Source organism: Polistes canadensis, unplaced genomic scaffold (assembly GCF_001313835.1).
Source record: "Polistes canadensis isolate GaletaPanama2010 unplaced genomic scaffold, ASM131383v1 scaffold_17, whole genome shotgun sequence".
Taxonomy (NCBI): domain Eukaryota; kingdom Metazoa; phylum Arthropoda; class Insecta; order Hymenoptera; family Vespidae; genus Polistes; species Polistes canadensis.
This window is the reverse complement of record NW_014569564.1, coordinates 934,700-957,724: the sequence shown is the minus strand read 5'-3', so window position 1 is coordinate 957,724 and position 23,025 is coordinate 934,700. Positions and strand designations below refer to the sequence as shown.

General features: G+C 29.3%; 2 protein-coding genes across 3 annotated transcripts in view; both read left to right on the top strand.

The window, feature by feature from the left end:
- Positions 1 to 223: 223 nt before the first annotated feature.
- LOC106793681 (viral IAP-associated factor homolog) lies at positions 224 to 1,761 on the top strand. Of its 2 annotated transcripts, none has more exons than XM_014760821.1 (4): positions 224 to 397; positions 661 to 802; positions 873 to 1,307; positions 1,414 to 1,761. In XM_014760821.1, exons 1-4 carry the CDS (start codon positions 395 to 397, stop codon positions 1,539 to 1,541), a joined length of 708 nt encoding a protein of 235 aa, XP_014616307.1. In that variant the 5' UTR covers positions 224 to 394; the 3' UTR covers positions 1,542 to 1,761. The 2 variants fall into 2 exon arrangements, with proteins under 2 accessions (XP_014616307.1, XP_014616308.1); XM_014760822.1 differs by having other exon boundaries at positions 229 to 397; positions 951 to 1,307.
- Positions 1,762 to 10,051: 8,290 nt separating this feature from the next.
- LOC106793725 (two pore potassium channel protein sup-9) overlaps positions 10,052 to 23,025 on the top strand; it is a 52,596-nt gene continuing 39,622 nt past the window's right edge. Inside the window, exon 1 of the mRNA XM_014760888.1 lies at positions 10,052 to 11,042. The gene's annotated coding sequence lies outside the window, so the exon portion shown is untranslated. The remainder of the gene's footprint in view (positions 11,043 to 23,025) is intronic.

The following is a 23,025-nucleotide window of genomic DNA, read 5'->3' as shown; positions in this document are numbered from 1 at the left end:
TAATATAATATAACCTGTATTCTAGTAAAATATATTAATATTTAATGCGATTATAGTTCTATTTAAAAAACAAAATTAAATAAACCCTATAAAAATAAAAGATGATTCACTTAATTGCACGAATTTACATAACTCGCAACTTTGAAAAGCCCTTTTTTAAACTACTCTTATTCATAATAAACTGCTCGTATCCGAAGTTATACGACAGGCGCATGGTGGAGACACTGTTCCATTAGTACACTTGTAGCTCGTGTTATCCGTATTTGTCATAGGAGTCTGGTACCTTTTGAGGGGCATGTGATTTTTACTGGTCGAACATAACAAATAACATTGCTTTTGATACTTTGATATTAAGATAAAACTAGTGTGAAAAGAAAATTATAAAATTAATACAATGGTAAGGAAAAAAGAGATTATTTATTTTTGAAAAAGTGACCTTACTTACACGTATACGCCTTTAATAAATTTAGCCTCTAACTTTATAAGGAAATGTTAGAGCTGAAAATAGATTTACATAATTTTAAAAGATTCTTATTTTTATCATTATATTTATGTAAACAAATGGTTTTTTCCTTCCTTCTCTTGGTTAAAATTACTTTGTCATATGCTTGATTACTATTTTATAACGAATATTGTTCTTAATAAATCATTATATTATAGCAAGATCCAAATGAAGATACAGAATGGAACGATATTCTTAGGAGGAAGGGTATTATTCCTGAGAAAGCCAAAGAAAAAGAAGTAACAGAAGATCAAATATTAGACATTGTAGAGAATACGATAAATGAAAAAACAGGACGCAGTAAGTTTCTTTATCTTTAGCATTAAATTGAAATTAAATAAATGGTTTACGATAAATTCTGTTTCTTTAGCTACTAATGATTTAGAAAGTAAAACCTTAGATGAATTGGATGAATTGGAAGACGAAGAAGATGAAAAATTTCTTTTAGAATTTAGACGTAAAAGGATAGCGGAGATGATGGCATTAGCAAATAAAAACAAATATGGAGCAGTTAAGGAAATATCAGGCCAGGATTATGTCCAAGAAGTTAATAATGCAGGAGATGTTTATGTAGTTCTACATTTATATAAATCAGGAATTCCTTTATGTTCGCTTGTCAATCAACATTTAGCTTCATTAGCAAGCAAATTTCCTGCAACAAAATTTCTCAAAAGTATTTCTACTACTTGCATACCTAATTGGCCAGATAGAAATCTTCCAACTATTTTCGTATATTACCAAGGAAGCATGGTTAAAAAATTCATCGGACCAATGGAATTAGGTGGAATGAAACTTACGGAAGAAGGTTAAACTTTGTATTAATTTTAACAGCATATAGCCTATGACAAATATTAAATCAGTATTATAATTAACGGTAACTCTCTTCAACATAAATATAATTCATGTTTCAGAATTAGAATGGATGCTTGGTGAAACTAAAGCCATAACAACAACGTTAAAAGCCAATCCTCGAGCAAATCGTCCGCAAGTAAAAGATGTATTATTTTCTGAATTAGAGAGCGATAGAAATGATTGGTAACTTATTTTGAATTAATGTTATTTTTTAAAAGTAATACTATATATAATATAAGGTGCTAAGAATGTGAATATCTTGTACAATGACAAAAATGGCATTTCAATTGATATATCTATTTGTTCAAAAAAGTGTATATACATATACACACTTGTCACTAATTAATAACACTAGCAATCTTGCTAATGTTGTGTAACGGAATAAAACAATTAATTTTCATAACTTAGATAGTTTTCTTCGCTAAGATTTATTCCTTTATATTGTTTTTCAAAATAAGTATATAATACGTAAGTTGAAAATTAACAGAGATAATTTTACACAGGATTTTGAAAATTCAATAATCTCGAAATTTATTTTATCTTGATCAGGGTTTCTCAAATTTTTTTACTTGGCAGACTTCTTTACCTGAACAAATATTTTCACGACCCTAGATATAGATTCCATACTATTTTCTCTTTCACTATTATAAACTCATAAACACACTATACGTATAGTATTGCTAAATTAGTTTTTAATTTATTTCGGTAATTTCGCGTCCATGAAATTTTTAATTTTGTTTAATTTCCTGCAACTTCAAATTCAATTATGCAACACTGTATAGGTTCGTAATCCACGCTTTACAAAAACCCTAGTTTAGATTATGTTAAAAAGAACAAAACAAAATAATTCTACTATTCATAAGACTCTCTTTCTTTATTTTCTTTTGTAAGTGTACAAACTTACCAATTCAAACGTGAAGATTGATATATATAGCAACGATGTATATACATATATATATATACATACATACATATATACATATATATATATATATGTACATATACATTTCTTTAGAAAGATTATTATATGTGTACGATTAGACAGAGAGGCCGGAAAACGTCTTTATCACATTGTTTACATTTTGTTTTCAAGGACTTCTCAGGTTTCTTTTTCACCCTAGCGATGTGTTACGTCTCTTTTTTTATTAACGACTAAACAGTATCTTTCTTAAATCTAGTAGAAACACTCCCATGAAACATTTAGTTGCTATTCATTTCTCGAAGAAGACAGTTGATACAATTTTTTCTGGTAAGTTTTCTTTGAATATTTCTATTTTCTTCTGTAACTATTTATTCTTATTATATCATTTCCCAAAAAATATTAATCAATTTTATTGTTTCTTTTACTTATTAACTTATAATTTTTCTGTTGAATTTTGTTTTATTGTTATATGCAACGTGTACGTGATTTTGGAACGTGTATTTATATGTATGTGTGTATTATATATTAGAGAAAAGTATGTGAATGTCTTTTTCAAGAAATGTTTTGTTTAATTGTCTTTAATCAACAATTTTCTTTCGAATATGTCGTTCTGATTAATAATATATGTACAAATCTTTTATTTATTAATAATAAGAGACTTAAAGATATAATGACAATGATAAAGATTTAATTATGTTTGCAGTTGTGAAAATATTGTAAAGTTAGTACCAGTTAACTGGTACATTTCTTTGTCTAGAACGCACAAGTGCTTTGTTAAATATTTTATACGATCAAACTGTAATTGTGTAATTTAATTGCTTTACAATTTTTCATCTATTGGAACAATTGTTTAAGTAATGTAGTTCATTAAAACAATTGTTATAAATTATACATTGATAGTAAAGACGTAAAACAATGACAACCGATTTTATGTATATGTAATTTTTTGTTACGAATTTGTTTATTTTATTGTTTAAAATATTGGAATAAAAATTAGAAATATTCTTTCTGGTTTGAAATTTATTTTTTAGGTATAATGAATCTGAAAGAAGCAAATGTAATTAGTATTTTGGATGAGGATGCTTGGTTATTTTCGAATAGTTTAGAGATGGAAAATATTGTCAATGTAACCGATGATTTTTCAACAATTAGTTTAGAGGTTAACAATGAGACTTCTAATAGTTTTACTGAAAAATTGAGTGATTCAATATGCGTAAGGATGGATAAGGAAGAACAATATGTTAATCCACAAATGACTAACTTAGATTCGCATATACTTAAATTGATTTTGTTGGGGGCAGAAGATACTATATCTTGTATGTCGTTCCAATGTGATTCAAGAAATAATAAAAAATTATTAAAATTACAATCCGAAGAAAATATGTTAGCGCTTAATGATCTGTGCAATACTCGTAATTTACCTAATATATTAAGAGGTCCTAAGACATATTCTAAGCATAATAAATTTTCTTTTCCATTTGAAACAGAAGATAATTCTTATTACACTAATGAAATTACACTTGAGCATAATATTTTTGTAGAAGAAAATACAAAAAATATGGAGAAATCACATCGTAAAAGAAAACAAAAACATGCTCCGTTGATTGTAAAAGAGGAATCAGTTAATTGGGTGATTAATAGTACAAGTGATTGTGATAATAGTTCTAAGAAAAAAAAAAAATTGAACTCAAGAAAAGCAGTGGAACTTAATTGTAGTAATAAAGGAAAAAAGAAACGTGAAAGGAAATCATTTTTAATAAAAAAGGTTAACAGCAAACAACCTGTAAATGAAACTTCTCGAGAATCTAATGTTACTTCAGATTCTACTGTATCTATTTTGGAACAAGATAAAGGAAGAAATAACGATGCAGATATTTCTCTCGACTTCATTACATTTCAAGAAGAACAGATTCACGAAGATTATACAGATCACTTTGATATCTTAACTGATATTATAAAAGAACAACAAGTTTTGAACAACAATTGTTATGATATTAATTCTGATACCATTTATAGTTCTAATATTCTAGACTACCAAAAATTAGAATGTCAAAAGTCTCCAAAACATAATGTAAATCAGGTAGAAAATAATTCTGAAAATAAAAATATTATTTCTACAAATGATATTCCATCGGATTGCAAGGATTGTTTTTATCATAAGAGTAAAAATTGTTTATTGTTTGGAGAATATTCAGGGACAAGGTATGTTAATAATTATTTTTCAAATTTTTTTAATAATTCGTTGGATAATTTACTGGATGGCCCGTCCTGCCAAGAACATTCTACACATAATTTTCTACAAAATTCTTTAAATAAAGACAAAACCCAACATTTGGATAGTCTGTTACTTAAGGATGAAGAAAAGTATAAAGCTTATTTAGAAAGCAAATTAAATAATGATGTAACTTTTACAAATAGTAATTTTCTAATTACCAATGCTAGTAAAAGTACAACACATGATTATTTAAATAATAATTTAGAAGATTCAACTATTGTAAAGCAGAAATCAAATACGCAGCAGAGTTTTCAATTCGATGTACTTCCTGACACAGATCTTTCTGCAAAAGTTTCATCAGATTCTAAAGACATCTCATTAACAGATTCATTAGAGAATGATATACGTTTAGAAGTAGTACAAGAAAAAAAAAGAACGCCTAATAAATATATACTTGTCCACAAACTCAATGAAGAACTTGAGATAGAATGTGATTATAAAGAAACAAATGATAACAAAGTTTTAATGAAAAATGATAATTCAAATCATATAAAAAAAGTAAAAGAGAATATTAAAGAAACGTAAGTTATATTCATGTATATATATATACAAAGTGTCCTATAACAATGGTACAAGTGAACAGGGTGTGATTCTACATGAAAAACTAAGTTAAAAATATAGAATAAAATTTGTTCATAAAGAAAAATTTTGTTTTAGAGCAAAATAAATTTGAAAATTTTTCGAGTACCTGTGCTCTTGATTTAGTTTCAGCGTAATGGATTCCACTATCTTATTTTTGAATATTTTGGTTAGCATTTTTGTGCATTTTATTATATTTACAAACACATATATTACAATATGATGATATTTCTTGTACCGATTCTATTCTTATGCTTATCAAGTAAAGCTTTTAGTTTCCATTGTTGCAAGCTTAAGTGCAAAGTTTCAAGTGCACGTGTACTCTCAACAAATTTTCAAATTTATTTTTCTACAAAACAAATTCTTATACGAACAAAAATTATTGTATATTTTTAAGTTAGTTTTTAATGTAGCATCATCCTTTACTCGTTTGTTCCACTAGTTGCAGAATACTTTGCATATTTCATTTAAGAATTCTAGCATATTAACTAAAAGTATGTATAGTTTACAGTGTTTATTATGTCCATTAACATTTCCATCCAAACGTTCACTGGCATTGCATGTATCAGGGGCACACGGAGGTAGCAAAACATGTTTTTTTTACGTGTATTTATTTATATATTCTCAGTTTTATAATTAAATACCTTTTTGTAGATATGTATATGATATTATGCGAACGTTGCGGTCGACTTTTCAATAAAAAGTGTGTCTTTAATAATCACTATATATATTGTGGCTGTGTTAAAGTACCTTTTAATTGTAATAAGTGTAATAAGAGTTACAGGTAAGATGGAATTTATATTTTTTCATTAAAATATAATTAAGCAAAATTAGTACGTAGCAAAACGGAGTTTAACAGTTTTTCTATCCATATATATTTATATGATTTTTTTTAGGCATAAATCATCTTTAATATACCACCTCAAAATCGTACATAAAGTAGACTATAAAAACGATAAAACAAAGGAATATAAATGTGATGTCTGCTCAAAAACATATAAAAAGTATGGCGCTTTTGAAAAACACTTAGGTATACATGTTAATTCTAAAAAGTCCTTGAATTTAAGGGATAAAAATTGTACTCTCATAGTCACCGTCTAATATACATTATTTTTCATATATTACATTGAATACATGGATGATAACTAATTATTATTAATAATTTCTCGAGCAATGTGTGAAAACTATTCTTTTACAATCTATTTTACATGACATTATTTTTATAAGTTCATAGCAATATATTTTTATATATTTGATAAAAAATATTATTTTTAGTTTAAGTTCATGTTTAATTTTAGTTTTAATTAATTAACTGACAAACAAGATAAAGAAAAAAAAGGAAAAAGAAAATCTTTATCGAACTTGGTTACGTCGATTCCACTCAGAGATGAAGTATTTTTTATCTTGTTACATAACATTTTATTTATGTAAATTTGATTGTTTAGTTTATGCATAGATATATATGTTACTGTGAAAGACCGGAATTGGAGAATATCAAGTTTCACGTGGTCGCTTGTCAATACATATCAAATACGTCGGTGAAAGACCGAATATTTGGGCTTATTCGTATACATTAATATTTCGTACATGTACCAAGCTACCATGTGAATTTTGACATTCTCTAATTTCGATCTTTCACGGTAACTTATATACATGTATGGAAATATTTTTTGGTTTGCTAAATAATTTTTTTATTTGTGAATTTTATTTTTGTGTATATATATAATACGTAAAAACGTTTAGAATTAAATTATATTAGATATCATTTCGATTTAAACTAATTTTATCGTTAAATATATATGTATACGTTATGGCAAATAAAATTTGTTGTATTTTTGATTCATTTAATTGCTTTAAGAAGAGAGATGTAAGAAATCGAAGTCATTATAATCTATAAGATGATTTAAAGACTGTTAAAATAACGTTCTTCTAAAGATAATTATATTGGATTATATTTATTATATCTACTTACTTTTTGATAGTAGGATAATCTCATTACCAAAAAATCTCCTGCGGTGATTTTACACGAAAAACTTGAACGAATAAACAAAATAAGAGGTGACGATGAATAGATTGAAAATTTGTACCACTTTAAATTGTATGCGGTATTTCCGATATCCTCGGCCTTAAATAAATGTAACATCCATTTACAACATATCATATATAATAAAAACAATAAAATGTAATATTTTTATATAATATTTGATGTTTGTTGGAAAAATTAAAGAAATAACGAATGACAACAACGATTACCTTTTCAATAAGAAATTCTCCGAGATAGCAATAAATGAAGAAACTGTGTGTAAGAAATATTCCATAGGAAGTATATGTGAAGATTCCACCGATGTCATTATTCTCTACATACTAATTACGATTATTGACATTTATCTTAATTAAATAATTATTATTATATTAAATTTTTTCCATAACTTACTATAACAAATAAATATCCATCTATACCAAGAGCAACAGTGTTTCCCAGCAATTGAAATAATATTAATCCACGAAAAGAATTTTTCATTATTTTCACGTATCTAAAATCATTAAATTAATTTTAAATAATTAACAGTTATGATAAAAATAAATAAAAGAAAAAGTGAAACTTACTCGATTATTAGTACATGGCGTTCTACGATACAACTCAAACAAGCGCATTCTCTATTATTATTATTATTATTATTATTATTATTATTATTTTTATTTTTATGTTTACTATTACCAGAATAATTACGTATTACGTTGGACAATATTGCGAGCTGTCCGCACGCATGAAGAACTGCAGTACATAAAAAAGAATCCGTTGAGAAGTTCACGCACATGATAAAAAAGTTTTGCATTAATTGAATCATATAAATTATTTCGAAGACAGGCGTTTGTTTTTCATCGAATGGAAACCATCCTTCGAAGGGTAATTTTCTTATCGTTATATTTAAATACGAATTAATATTGACGATATGCCCGTTGTAGATCGGCGTAAGTATAAAAACTAAATAATAAATAACTATTATTACGGGGTAATTTAAAAAAAAAAATCGTAGAATACATTTTTTTTCTTACTAAAATTTGTTAGCACTATGCAAAGCGTATGAATTAGGTTAATACGTCTTGCTATTTTTGCGTGATGAAGTAGAATCTTCTTATTGATTTCCGATAAATCAGAAAAATCGTTCCAATCATCGATCATACGTTTGATAATTATTTCGTAGCTTTTACTATTTAGTTTAGCGAATAAAAATCTTGTGATAGTAGGGACACTGTAAACGATCATCAAAATAATGTCTACCGGTATAGTTTCACCATTTTTTATATAAAGAAATGAAGGGATAAACACGATACTGGACATTAAAAAAATGAGGAATGATTTTATAGACCCATATAAATCTTTTTCAGGCCAAAGACCTAACAGTTTCATACTCCAGCGAGCTAAAAAAATAGTTTCGTAAAAATTACCATTGTTTTTTAACATTGCAATTATTTCAAAACAACGCGCCATTTTTCACCGATCTCACCAAAACTAAAACTGAAAGTAATAAAAGTCCTCCGACAATGTATCGTGTTTTCTTACATCTACACAAATGGGCGTAATTGGTTTAAGCATCTTCTAATTAGCTGTTCTAATGACCGAGAAAATAATAGGATACATTGCTTATAGATTGAAAATTAATGGTGATATTTGAATTATATATACAATTCTTTACTGCGTTAGTTCGATACTTAACTTGTCATTAATGATTGCTTTATATACATTATTTGTCGTATAATACATAGATGTTACATAAATTATTGAAATTGTATGTGCATGTGAATAATTCAATATATTCCGTGTAGTCTTACTTTATTTTTTCTACGATGTAAATGGTCGATGTATCTTTCGAAAATTATACAGTCCTTGTAGTATACAGTTTCATATATATAATTTGTTCTTATTAATTACCATCATTTATATTTTATTTACATATAAACGTTGTATAAATTATTCGAAGAATTTTCTATACACGCGAATAGTTCGATTTCTTCGGTATAACGTTATTTTATATTTTCTTAGATCATAAACGGTTGAAGTTTCTTCCGAAAATGTTACAATCCTTGCGTAGTAAAGCGTTGCTTCTATAATTTGACGTTGATAGATGACAGACGATTTATAATGATAAAACAAGACCGCTACACACTTGAAAACTTTTTCTTTTTTACATTTGAATGAAAATGTATACGATGTCTAGAAAAACCCTCTTTTTTACACCAATTTTAAGAACATTACGCCTGTCTAAAAGACAGCTTGATCTGTCTAGATTTTATGATAACAACGTTCGATATAATAAGTCATTTATATACGAAATATATATGAGATATGAAATAGAGATCATTTAAATAATTTTCATCATTATTATTATTAATTAAAATATTGTAACATTTGATTACATGAATTAAAAAAAGAGAAAAACTCAAATCTGACAATAGAACAAAGACTTCCATCAAATTTGAATTATCCAATCCTAATATTAGCATATTTGCTACAATAAAAACAAAATCCTGTGACATAATCTTATTGATCCAAGATTTTGTTGTTGTAGAATTAATTTCCGAAGCTGTACGGGTAAAGATATTAAAAGTGTATGCTCAAAGATACGCGAAGTCGGATAAGTGGCGGGTAAATTGAAATTTGTAGCAATCGATCCAAATGAATGGTAATCGCCGACTTAGATGAAATTTTAAGAAACAAAATGATTGGTGTAATATTTGTATACATTTTAGAAAAATATAAGAAGGAAGGAAAGAGGAAGAGAAGGAAGAGAAGGAAGAAAGAAAAGAAAGAAAGAAAATAAGGATAAAAGAAAGGTAGGAAGGAAGGAAGGAAGGAAGAAAGGGTTGCAATAGTGGCGCCAACACGGAGAAAATCGGAATCAGAGCTTAGACCGGAACCGCGCAGATCGTCCTCAGTAGTTGCCCAGACGCTGTCACGGGCGTAGCTGGATGCTGGGTTGTCTCTCTCTCTCTCGCGCGCGCGCGTGCCGCAGGGAGGTGCTTCCTTTTCTTCTTCCTCTTCCTCCTGACCTACCTCCCTCTCGCCGTTTCCTCCTGTCGCCGTTTCTTCTTATCTTCTTGACGCGGCGAATAAAATAATTCATAGATTCAATTTAAAAAGCAACAAGGTAACGCGCGGCGATAGTTAAAAACAGCGACAGCATCAACGACAACATCAACAATAACAACAACCACAACAGTAACAACAATATTATAATAATAATAATAATAATAAAATAATAATATATAATAAAAAGGAAGAAGAAAAAAATATAACACAATACAACACACACAACTCCACTTCTTCCCTCTCCTTTTCCTCTCCACCAATAATCTCTCTCTCTCCTTCCACCAGCCTCGTCTCGATAGTGGCCACGTCCGTTTTCGCTTGCCGGCCGGGAAGAAGAGAGAAAAGGAGAGAGAGAAAGAAGCTACGTAAAAGGGGAAGAAAAAGAGAGAGTGTGTGTGTGAGTGTGTTTGTGTGTGTGAGAGAGAGAGAGAGAGAGAGAAAGAGAATGTGACAGAAGGGGTGATGGTGGTTGTTTCTTGCCGGTCGGTTGAAAGAAGAAGAGAGAATTGTGTGAAAGCGAGAGAGAGAGAGAGAAAGAAAGAAAGAAAGAGTTAGATAGATAGATAGATGATAGATAGATAGATAGATAGAACTGAGAGAATATAAGAAAAGAAGAGAGAGAAGGTGTGAGAAGTAAGAAGTGTACTTCTGTGTATGGTGCAGTGCGGTGTGTCGTGCTTCTTCTTCTTCTTATTCTGGAGAGAAAGAGAGAAAGCCGCCGAATAGAAGAAAGAAGAGAAAGAAAAAAAGAAAGAGAGAAACATAGAGCATGGCGTGGTCGGATTTAGCATGTGTCGTCTCCTTGCCGTGACGTGAAAAGGTGAGTAATAGTTGTATTTAACAAAAAGACATTTCATCTTCCGGTTGTTCAATTTCGCGCTAATTTCTTTATCTATTTTTTTTTGTTTTATGTTATCCTACCGATCGAATTTAATTAACGAAGAAGAATAAGAATAAGAATAAGAAGAAGAAGGATAAGAAATATTGTTTCTATTTTGTATATGTTTATTCGTTTATTATAATAATGAATATGATTTAAAGAAGAATGGAAATATGTCCGATCGAAAGGAAGAAATTCTGGTTGTCTGGTTTAGCTCCTTCTTCCTACTTCGTGATATCAAAGATCGTACGCGCTCGGCCGGCGTCGCGTGCGTAGACAGAGACGGAGATAGATTGTGCAAGGGAGAGAAAGAGATGGAGAAAGAGGGTGAGAGTAGTGTGCGAGACAGTGGTGTGGATAGAGGGGATAGCGGACATGGCGTTTTCGAGCAACCACTTCGATTCTCGTTCGATATTTTCCTCCCCTTTCTGTCTGTTTCTCTCTCTCTCTCTCTCTCTCTCTCTCTCTCTTTCACTCTTTCAATCTTTCACTCTCGTTAGTTTTATCTACGTGTCTCTTTTTCGATTTTCGTTCGATTTCATTTTGATTTTCGCGTGTTCGATCGTACCGGGTCTATGCACTCTTCCAATATTTCAGTCTAGTGTCAATGGGTTTTGAATTCATGAAAAAAGTTGGAAGGTACAAAATGAATTAATAATTGAAACCACATGGACCAAGGTAAATCTACGAATGATGATTTTTACAAAGTTTATAGTGATTCAATTGAAGCAAGAGGACCGTTTCATTTACACGTAAGTTCGTCCTTTTCCTTGTGTCATCTCCTATAAGATGGATATGTATATATATATATATACTATTTATCTATCTCGTTGTGCTTTGATAACATTGTAAATATTATTTTCACGTTCAGGAGATTTAGATGAAAGATTGGAAGCGTCGAACTTTGTTGAAAATCGAATCGTTCAACGATCGGTGCTTATTTTTTTTTTGTCGTTCTTTCCCCTTGATAATATGGAAAACACGAAGTCGATTGGGGGCTTGCAAAGTTTTAGGTTAGCTTAACGTGCTGTTTCTTCCTTCTTCTTTGTCCTTGTCAAAACCGATTTCGCAGAAACGACGGAAAATCCCACGTATCAGAGATCTTTTATCGCAAATATATATTAGATTAATAATAATGAAATTTCGATCGTTTTCAATATCAAATGTTTTCAAAGAGTAATACTAATCAAGTTTCTTTTTCTTCCTTCTTCCTCTTCATATGTAATTAGGTATGTAAATATGTGAAATAAATAATGTAAACAATTTCGAAGTAGATTTATCTTTCCTTTTGTTTTTTTTTTCTTTGAAAAAGATAAAACAAAAGACTAGGGCAAAGTAAAAACGTTCTCATAAACTTAAAATCCGTAAGTCGTATCGTCAGATTTTACGAGACCACCTTGTAGTGATCATAAAAGAAAAAAGTTCGCGACGTTTATACGGTCTTTTAGTTACAAAGCCAACGTGAAACAAGCGATTTTAAAGTAAATTTTCATTCTCATAGTGATGCAGAGTAAAAATGAGAGAAAGAGAAAGAGAGAGAGCGTGAGAGAGAGAGAGAGGGTGGGGAGGAAGAGGGGGAAAAATAAAAGAAAAGGGATAAAAATGCGCGCCAACTTTTGCATTTAAAAGGTATTCGAATGTAATTTATAGCCGTTGGGGTTTTATTATAAATCTGGATTCGCGTGTTCGCAGGATCGTTAACGTTTGCATCGTGATCGTATGTACTTATATTTTTTGTTCTCTTCTCTTTTATTTCCTTTTTTTTTTTTTTTTACGTATAACTATGGCATGTTATGTCAAAAATAGATTCGTTGCTTGCGTGAGTCCTGAATCTCAATACTTGTCGTGACTACGTGCAATGTATCTATATGTATATATATATATATATATATATATATATGTAACATGTAACAGGAATGAAAAAAAAATCTCAAATTTAAATATTCATCGAGAAAATGATTAAGTCAACCTAATAGCCCAATTTTTTTACGAATTTATTATTATTATTATTATTATTATTATTATTATTATTATTATCATTACATCAACGTCAAAGGTATCATTTTTAAATATAATTTTCATTTTCATTGAAACGCGCGATTCAAAACGATGAAGTATTAAAAATGATATTTAAATGAAGCAAACTGTCGTAGATGCAGCATACGATCTTATTTCAAAGTGAAATCGGCTTTCTCTCTCATTCTCTTTTTCTTTCTATGCGATCGGTGTCAGCTTGTACGAGCTCGTTCGTAAGATGGCAAGAAGGAACGTATTACCATGATAAAGGCAACCCGGTCGCATCGAAAATCAAGAGAAAATTGATCGTCGAGTGGCTTGTCGAATAGCTCTGATATCGAGACCAGTACGTTCGAGATCGAACGTTCAAGCTCGACTTAATAATCATCTCAGATGGTACAACTCTGTTTTATAAATCTAATATTTGTAATCATTTTATGTAAAACATCTTCCTTTATTTAGTATATATTTTATACAAAATTATATAATCCCATGGGAATTGTAAAACGATGTAATCGTATGCTCGCAAAATAGATTTTGTTTTATTAATTTTGTAATGTAGAAAAAGAGAAGAAAATTTATTAAAAATATACACGCATAGAACTAGGATCGGTTCGCGTAAACTGTAACAAATATGAAGTTTATAAAGTATTATCGTTCCAATAATATATGTTGCAACATATAAATAACATTATTAATATTAGATAAATATTGATATATACAGTGGTTTATATAGAGAGTGTATTCAGAAGGGTGGTAAAATCAAGTAGAAAGTGATTTTATATGTGAAAATAAGTTAAAAAACATAAACAAAAATAACATATTTTTATTCAAAATTTTCTGTTCAAAAAACAAAAACAAAAATAACATATTTTTATTCAAAATTTTCTGTTCAAAAAAGAAAAATATGTATAAATATTACATTTGAATTTCATTGGTAAACATTTTGTGCGAAAGGTACATTACAGTCGCTTTGATATGTACATAAATATTAACATTTTTCTTAATTATCCAAAAAGTTTTACGAGACTAGGTTTTGAAATGAAGAAAACAAAGATTCTAGTTAATATCAAGGAACTAGTTTTATATTTACCTTTTTGTCATTTCCTCGAGTTGGCGAGTTGAATAGCAAAGTAAGGCGTTTCGTTATCATATTATTTATGAGCCAGGGAATTATTTATTTTATTGGGGTGTAGGTTGAGAGTAGAAAGAAAGACAGTGAAAATGAACAACAAAAAAGCCAATACAATAAAAAGGGAGGAAAATATTAAGGAAGGAAATATCTCAAACTGGCTACTTCTGATTTATGTAATTTTGTAAATGTCATTCGAGAAAACATAATCGGTACTTGACTCTTTTTAAACAAAATCTTTAATACAATTTCATTATTTTTTGTTTTTGACAGAAAATTGTAAAAAAAACTAAAACGCGTTTGTTTGAGAAACACAAAGAAATCTAACGAAATCGTTTTGTTGATTGAAAAACAGAAATTATACAAAATTTCTCATTTTTATATTCGTTCCGTAAATCTGTGATTTACAATTTTTTTCATTTATTATCTTTAGAAATTCGAATACTTATTTTATATCAAACGCGCGTTCGTTATTTTTATAAAAGAAATAAAAAATAAATAAAAATAAATATAGTAAACCACAGTAAAAAAAAAAAAAAAAAGAAGCAGAAATTCCAGCAGAGAAAAAATATTATAGGTACAAACTGAACCAAAAATTTCGAACGAGAATACATATTTCGTACCGTTTGTCTAAAAAAAAAAAACAAAAAGGAAAACAACCAAATGTCGAATTTTCAATAGGATCGTTTGCTGAATCGCTGACGTATTAAAAAGGGAAATAATTCGTTTCGACGTAAGCCGGTTTACCGAGCGATTACATGTCGACTGAATATTCGTATTTAAGGATTATTGTTTTTTATAACTCGTTTTATACGATCGACCTTCTCGAATTTATGATTTTGAATACTTACAACTTCCAGTCATTGCCAAAAATGAATCATTTACAACGAGCTATTTATTTTAGAGCTAGAAAGAAATAGGAAAATTCGAAAGAATAATATTTAAAAATGTATACTATAGAAAAATTGATTGATATATTGTCTTATCGATACAAAAGATGGTAGCATTAGATGATTTATGAGAATTTTGTCAACAATGAAAGAAGAGACAAGACAAAAAGAGATAAATAGAAAAATATAAATTAACATGGATAATAGTTTTCTAAAAGATACTGAAATATATTCCACCTCGCGAGATTATGATTAACAGATAAATATAATATATACGGTATCAAGTAGTGAAACTCAAGAAGAGAAACGATGAGCTAAATTAAAACGTGCTATTGAATGAAGGAAACGTTGCATAAAATTCGAGAACATAATATAATAAGAAAGGAAAGTTTATTCGACGTAATCTTGCATATGTATATCCATACTTTCATATCTACTTATACGTGCATATAAGTTGACATGTATATGCGTGTATGTGGGTGTGTATTTTGACGTATACGTATGTCTAACAGTGTTTCTCCTTCTCTTTGTCGTTGGAAACGAACGGACATCTTTTCCACTCGATGAATTCGCATAAATGCAAGAAAAAGCGCTTCGTTTTACTCCCACGACAGCTTTGTAGTTTTTCTCTCTCTCTCTCTCTTTCTCTCTCTTTTTCTTTATCTATTCGTTCCTTTCGTTTTTCGCGAGTTAAACGCACCGGCAAAAAGTCCCCACTTTCAACTCCCCACAGTCCATCTCCGTACCCCACTACTCTTCCACACACTTTTCTATATAATGGACGATCCACTTAATCTCGCGACCCAGAGAAGCTTTCAAAGTTTTAATTTTAGATAAAACCCGCTCCATCCTGAAAAGAAACTATTTCTTTTTCCTTTTTTTTTTTTCTTTTTCTTTTTCTTGTGTCTTTCTTCTTCTTGTTAAAAATATCAACCACACACTACTACTCATATTTTTTTTCTTTTTTTTTTCTTTTTTTAAAGGATTTTTTGATGTTTAATTTAGAATTGTACAAAATATTTTTTTTTTCTATTATAATTTTGATTTAAAAATGTATTGAAGTCTTAGAGGTATGTATAAAATATTTCGTACGTGAAATCATCTTCGGTCGAAGTAGTTAAAGTCTATAATATACGATACGAAAGTAGTATCGATAGAAAAGTAGTGGACACAAAGAAAAATGTCGACAAGTTCATGTTATAGTTCATTCAAACTTTTCTTATAGTAAGAGTCACTTCTTTTCTAGGATATTCGAAGAATTTTTAAAGTGTTTTCATTTTTTATTCACTTTTTTTTTTCTATTTGTGTATTTCATAAAGTATACTCCTCATATTTTTATTATATACGAAAACTATTCAGTACGAAAGAGGAATTTGTGAAGAAAAAAATTCAAATAAATTATAAAAATATTTATATGAAAATACAAAAATAAAATTAAACTGATGTAGAAGAAATCCTGAAACATCAAAATGGAGGTTATCTAATCTACAAATTTAATATGAATATATTAACTTTTTAAAATAATATGAAAATGGATAATTAAAAATATAGGATGCAGAAAAATTGAGCAACTGGGATGAAAAATAAAATTAATATCAACATAGAATTTTAATTTGTTTTCATTATAATGCAACATGAAAATGTATTATAGAAATAAAATAAAATTGAAAAATCAAAATACGTAGTTTTTATTTAATCGATTAAGGTTAATGTCGAATCTAACGTTGCAGCTTTTTCCTAGATCTTAATTTTGCAAATGCTTCGAGAGATTCGAACGTAATGAGATCAAGAATATCTAAAGACGAGAACGTGCGTCGGTGTGTAATGTGATTTCGAATATGCGCGGGATCCCTCGAGTATGCTATCGTTTTCCTTGCTGCTCCTTATATTAGAGACTATTTTGCAGTCAAGGTTCTTGGTACGTCAGGTACGTGTTACGTCTAAGTAATGCTTCTCATGCTAAGATAAAATACAGCGAAAGTGGTAAGTGTAGTAGGAACGAAGAGGAAAGCTTTTGCAATTTCGAAAAAATTTTCAATTTTCTCGACGGTTTAACTCAACTGAAATTTCATATATAATATTAGATTAGCTAATAAGTAATGTCGAGATATTTTTATTGTAACTTACTGAGAACACATTGTCGTTTATTTTTAGATTAAAAAAAAAACATTTTACAAATTTCTACATTACTTATTGGGTAGTCCAATAGAGATTTCGTACAATTTACAGTCGTGTAAATTTTTGGGATAAGATTTTGTATCGTATTTTATTTTGTAATGTCGACGGGAGAATCAAAATGGTTTATTAAATTCAAGATTTCGGTGAAAATGATATATACCATTTTTTAGGTTTCATTTTTAGTTCTTCAATAATCTACAGTGATATCTAATCACTTTCATAATTTAAATCACTTTGATTTTCATCTACTCGTGTAATTATGAATAATTACACATTAAAATGATAATAGAGTCATCTAAATCAAGATCAGTTACTTAGTTATTCACTGATAAGACGATTGAAGCATTTTCATGGATAATATCATTTCGATATACGTATCTACATAGATGAATCTATAGGAAGTAGAAGCTTCTTTAGGAACGGTACTTTGAGCGAACACCGAGACGACTCAATTACAGAAGGGATATGTCCTTGCGTTGCAAGTTTCATCTTATCGAAATGCTTGTTAGAGTAGCTCAATTTTGTAGACAGCTGTACGAAAATCAAACTGGCGGAATTCTTAATGGAAAATGAAGAAACTAGTAATGAGATAATAATTTCTAATATAGAATTCATTTCACGAAATGATGTTCGAGATGAATAAAACGAGAAAAAGAAATATAATAGAAATGAATTGAACCGCATTAAGAGAGATATCGACTTGATGATATAATTTTTGAAAATCTTTTTAAAATAATAAAAAAAAGTAAGATTGTTAAATTCTGATCGAATACTATAACAAAAGATTTTCTGAATATTTTTCGGCAAATTGAGCGTAATGTGTTCGTGACATGCAGGAAAATTGGTAAACTACGTCGGTGAAAAGTTAGGAACGTTGGGATAAGAAGAATCCAGAGAGATGGTTTACGATGTAAGGGTGGATAGATGAAAGATTATTACTGCCACTAGATAACAGTCATTTCGAATAGGAAATAAATTTATTCCTCTATTACGAATCTCTCTGATGCTTTTCTTATATATCTAATTGAGATTGAATTATCTTATATATTGATCAACTTAAAATTATATATACCTATATTAACCAGACATCAAATTTCCATTTTTATTTCTGTTAATTTTAATCGAATAATCTTATTTCTTGATCGACTTATAATTAGATGTAATTATTAATCATACACCAGACACACCACCAAATATTGACTTTTATTTCTGTTAATTGTAATCGAATAATCTTATTTCTAGATCAACTTATAATTAGATATACTTATTAACTATACACCAGACACCAAATATTGACTTGGTTACTATGCTTTGAAAAGATTCTTCGGGTCTCAAAGGAGAGTATTCGAATTTTGATGAGGGTAAATCGACTTTAGGGAAAGCGTCAATTCGATCGTCGAAGAGAAAGTTAATGGCGAGTGTAAATATTGAAGGAAGAAGAGATCTTGGGCTAGCTATCCACCTACCTATCAACCTATCTTGCTATCTATCTTCAAGTAGGTTCGTTTAGCTCTCAAAGCCAGTGATTTCAGAGAAATCTGAACGTATACACGAGAACATATTTATCTTTCTTTATTTTCTTTTTTATTATTTTTTCTTTTTTTCTTTTTGTCAGTTTCAACATTCACGTCTTTCTTGTCATTCCTTTATTCTTTGTATTTTATTTTTTTCTCTCTCTTTCTCTTTTTGTTTCTTTTACTTCTCTTATGAATACAGCTGGAACAACGAAGTGAGTTAAGTTGTGACCTTAAGCAATAGAAAGGGAAGAAGTAGTTCACTGTTACTTTTTTTCATGTAATATTCCAAAAAGTCCTCCATCTTTTTATTACTATCAAACTATGACAGCAAATGGTTGATTTTCTGTTTAAAAAAAAAAAAAGAAAATAATATTTTAAACAATTAAATTAATCATGAGAACAATTTTAGGAGGAAAATGATTTTAATTAAAATAACGTAGACACCCCCTGCGACTACTATTACTTTTTATTCTTCTTCTTCTTCTTTTTCTTCTTTTTACTTATAATTAACAGCTTTTATCGAACGATTCCTTAAAAGCGGATTGGATCTTACAAATTAATGGCGTTGATAGAAACAACGTGAAGTAAAGCTGATGCTAGAAAGGGGTTGCTTAATCTCTGAACAATGGGAACATCGTTTTCAAGTAATTACATCGGATACTAAAAGTCGACTGAAACTTTGACGTTTGTTATCAAAGTTTGATGAACTTTTGTTTAGGTTGTATTTTATCTAAGGTGAACCGTTCATAAGAAAAAACTGATTAACTGGACTTCTAGAATTATTTTTTTATTTGAGTGTTGAAGCAGTTGATTGATATTTAAATTAAATTTATTCGAACGATTAAGCTTACGTAAAATTAAATTAAATAAATTATTCTTAATTCTTATATGTATATCTTAATAATTAGATAATTTGATTTTTTTTTAATCATATTTTATTATACAAATTTATTTTGGGGTATTTATTATACAAATAATAAAATTGATCGCTGTTTTACAAGCCTATCGAGTTGATCCTTGGTCAAACAAACTTGTTCTTTTTTTCGTATTTTAAATATACAAGATTTTTATATTTAAATTCAATATTCCCAGAAATCCTATTTTTTTTTTATATTGCCAGTAAAAAGAAAATAAAGTGGGTAAATTAGTATCTTTAAATTTTATTATTTATTCTTATATAGTTATCTAACTAATAAGATAATTTTAAACGATTAGTTTAGTTTTTTGTATATATACAAATCTATCCAGTTATTTGAATCAAACATTGAAATCATTCATGAAAAAATCTTTTTATCTCGGAGAAAAAGAAAATCCGTATGATTGTTCGGGAAGTAGATAGAAAGACAACGAAGATATATGCTCGATCGAACAACGACGAATTTAATAGTCTTCTTGGGTAATTCCAAGTCGAATGTAATAGGTTCTTCTTCGTCAAACTTTCCCATGTAATAGAGGAAAAAATCGTAGGATATATGTTTCACGATTCACTGCTTACTTTTCTCGAATTACACGGAAGTAGATAGATAGAAGAGTAGATTAGTAGGTGGGGAAGAGGGGGAAGAGGGGGAAGCGAGTGTTAAAGTAAAAGGTCTTCTGGTACTTTCTAACCATAAGAAATAAATCTTTTAGGTTGATCGAGCAGGGACTATCGGATTCGAAAGATCACATTGCTTTCATTCTCTGGGTGTTCAATTCTCGGATGATACGTACGATTAAGCCAAACTTTTACCTAACTTTGAAGAATATAAATCTTATCTTTTCTCTTTAGTTAATTTTCTTTTCAACATTAAACCTGTTGAAATGAACATTTTTTCTTCAACACTTCACATATATATCTATTTCTATTGTGAGCGGTCAAATGATTGCTGTAAAGAAAAAACAAAACTGTATATATTTATATAGAATGAAATAAAATAATTTAATATAATTTATATATATATATATAAATTTAATAATAAATATATATAAATATAAGAATAAAATATTTTAATTCTTAATGTGTATACACACACACATTTTATGCGTTTTTATCGCATTTTTTTTTTTTACAAATTACAGGATTTTTACAAATTATCGTATTTTTACAAATTACAGGACACGATCATTTGATCGCGCGTGGTATAGTGTTGTAGGTATAGTGTTAAATTTCTCGTAAATATCTAACTTACTCTCTCTCTCTCCATCTCTCTTTTTATTTCTTTCTCTCTTTCACTCTCTTTCCTCTCTCTTGTTTTATTCATCGCATACACACGTCCAGGAAATATTGATTTTCATTAATAAGTCGCAGACCCCTCTGATACATCAGAAAAACAGCTTGTGGTACCTATAAAAAGCTCGGTCGTACGGCACGCGTATCGCACGTCACGTAACTTTTGTGCGTAGATACTTTTTTTTTTTTTTTTTTTACACTCTCTCAGGATCTTTTTCAATAATGAACAATGTTCCGTCGTTCTACTTTAGGTATTCCATAACTGAAACATTTGAGAAATCACTATTGTTGATATATATATTTGTTCTCTCTCATTTTCTCTCTCTCTCTCTCTTTCTCTTTTTTTTTTCTTTTCTTAGTCCTCTTTCCATGAACCAGCTTGATTTTTATCGAATCATTTTGAAATATCACCCTGTTATAATTGAAAGTTTAAACCCACGTGAGATATCTATTTTTATTTTGCTTATTTTTAGATCGTTCGTATCCGTCATAGTGATTTTAACTCGGACCAGTTCGATGAGCATCATTGCGATTAAACCTTCATTTTTATTTCTTTTCTTTTTTTTCTTTTTAGAGGGGGCGGGGAAGATTCATTTGGATTTAACAAATAATTTTCTCAAAGACGGTAAAATCTCTCGAAATTATTTTGTCGTTTGTTAGGTCGAGTTAGATTCAGAATATGAATCTGTATGGGTGGTAAGTGATTCGCGAATGCGGGCAAACCAAAAGAAATTCGATTAAGTTGTACGGGAGGGAAAAACGTCGAAAGAAAGAAATACAAAAAAGAAAAAGAAAGAGAGAGACAAACTGACAGACAGACAGACAGATAGAGAGAGAAAGAGAGAGAGAGAAAAAGTATGTTTAGGAGAAAAAAAAAGAGTTAGAAGCACGCCCCTACGATATTCCATACGGGAGGGTGCAAGATTTGCATAATATATGCGGGATGCAAATTTAACTGCATCTCCAACGTATATAAGCTAGAGACCATGCATGCAACCTCTAGCTGTTTCTCTTCGTGGTATATCCACTCATCCTGAGTCGAGACTTTTTTCTTTTTCATAGCTGTGGCTAAAGTTTCTCTAAAAATTTCCAAATGACAGCAATATTCAAGGTTATTGACCTGATAAGTGTGAACTAATAAACACGCGTGTGATCATATAAATGCATTTTGTCCTAGGAATTTTTTCTCTTTCTCTCTCTCTCTGTTTTTTCTGACAATGAATTTTAAAGCAAAAATGAACAATGTACTTTTCATAAAATCCCTGAACAAGGTACAATAGTTCACCAAAATTTATCTACATTATTTTATTAAATTCATAGTCAAATTTCATAACACTTTTTTTCAATTACATTAATAAAATTCTTGAAAAATTTCTATAATCATTATATTTCTTGCTATTACTATTTAATATTGTACTTTTTTGAAAAAAATTATGAACATGCATACACGCACGCACATATACACACACTCGCGCACGCGTTCGATATGAAATATTTTAATTCAATTTAGGGAATTTATATATTTGATCAGTTTCATTGAATAATTAACATTATTATTATTATTATTAAGTAATTATATTATAAAGTTACTTGTGCATAAATGATATATTTTAATTATGCGATTACTCTTAATCTAGTTTATTTTCTAAACGATTCGATTGTAAGCGTTAAAGAGCTCGGTTAGAAAAATTCATTCGATGAGATTTTTTTTTTTGACGAATTAGTTTTATTCATGTCTTTACTTTGATATGATCGAATGCACATCGTTTTGCATAGGCCAATGTATGTATAAACGGAACTTTACTTTAGAGGATGCAGAAAGTGGATAACGATCAACACGTAACCGAGTCAGCGCTTGCGCGTTCCTCATGACGTCATCAAACCAACCCACCCCCATCTTCCCTTTCTCCCATCCTCACCTCCTCCTCCTATTTCTCCTCTCATCCACTATCCCCCTGTATCGTTAAGGGTGGCTCTATAT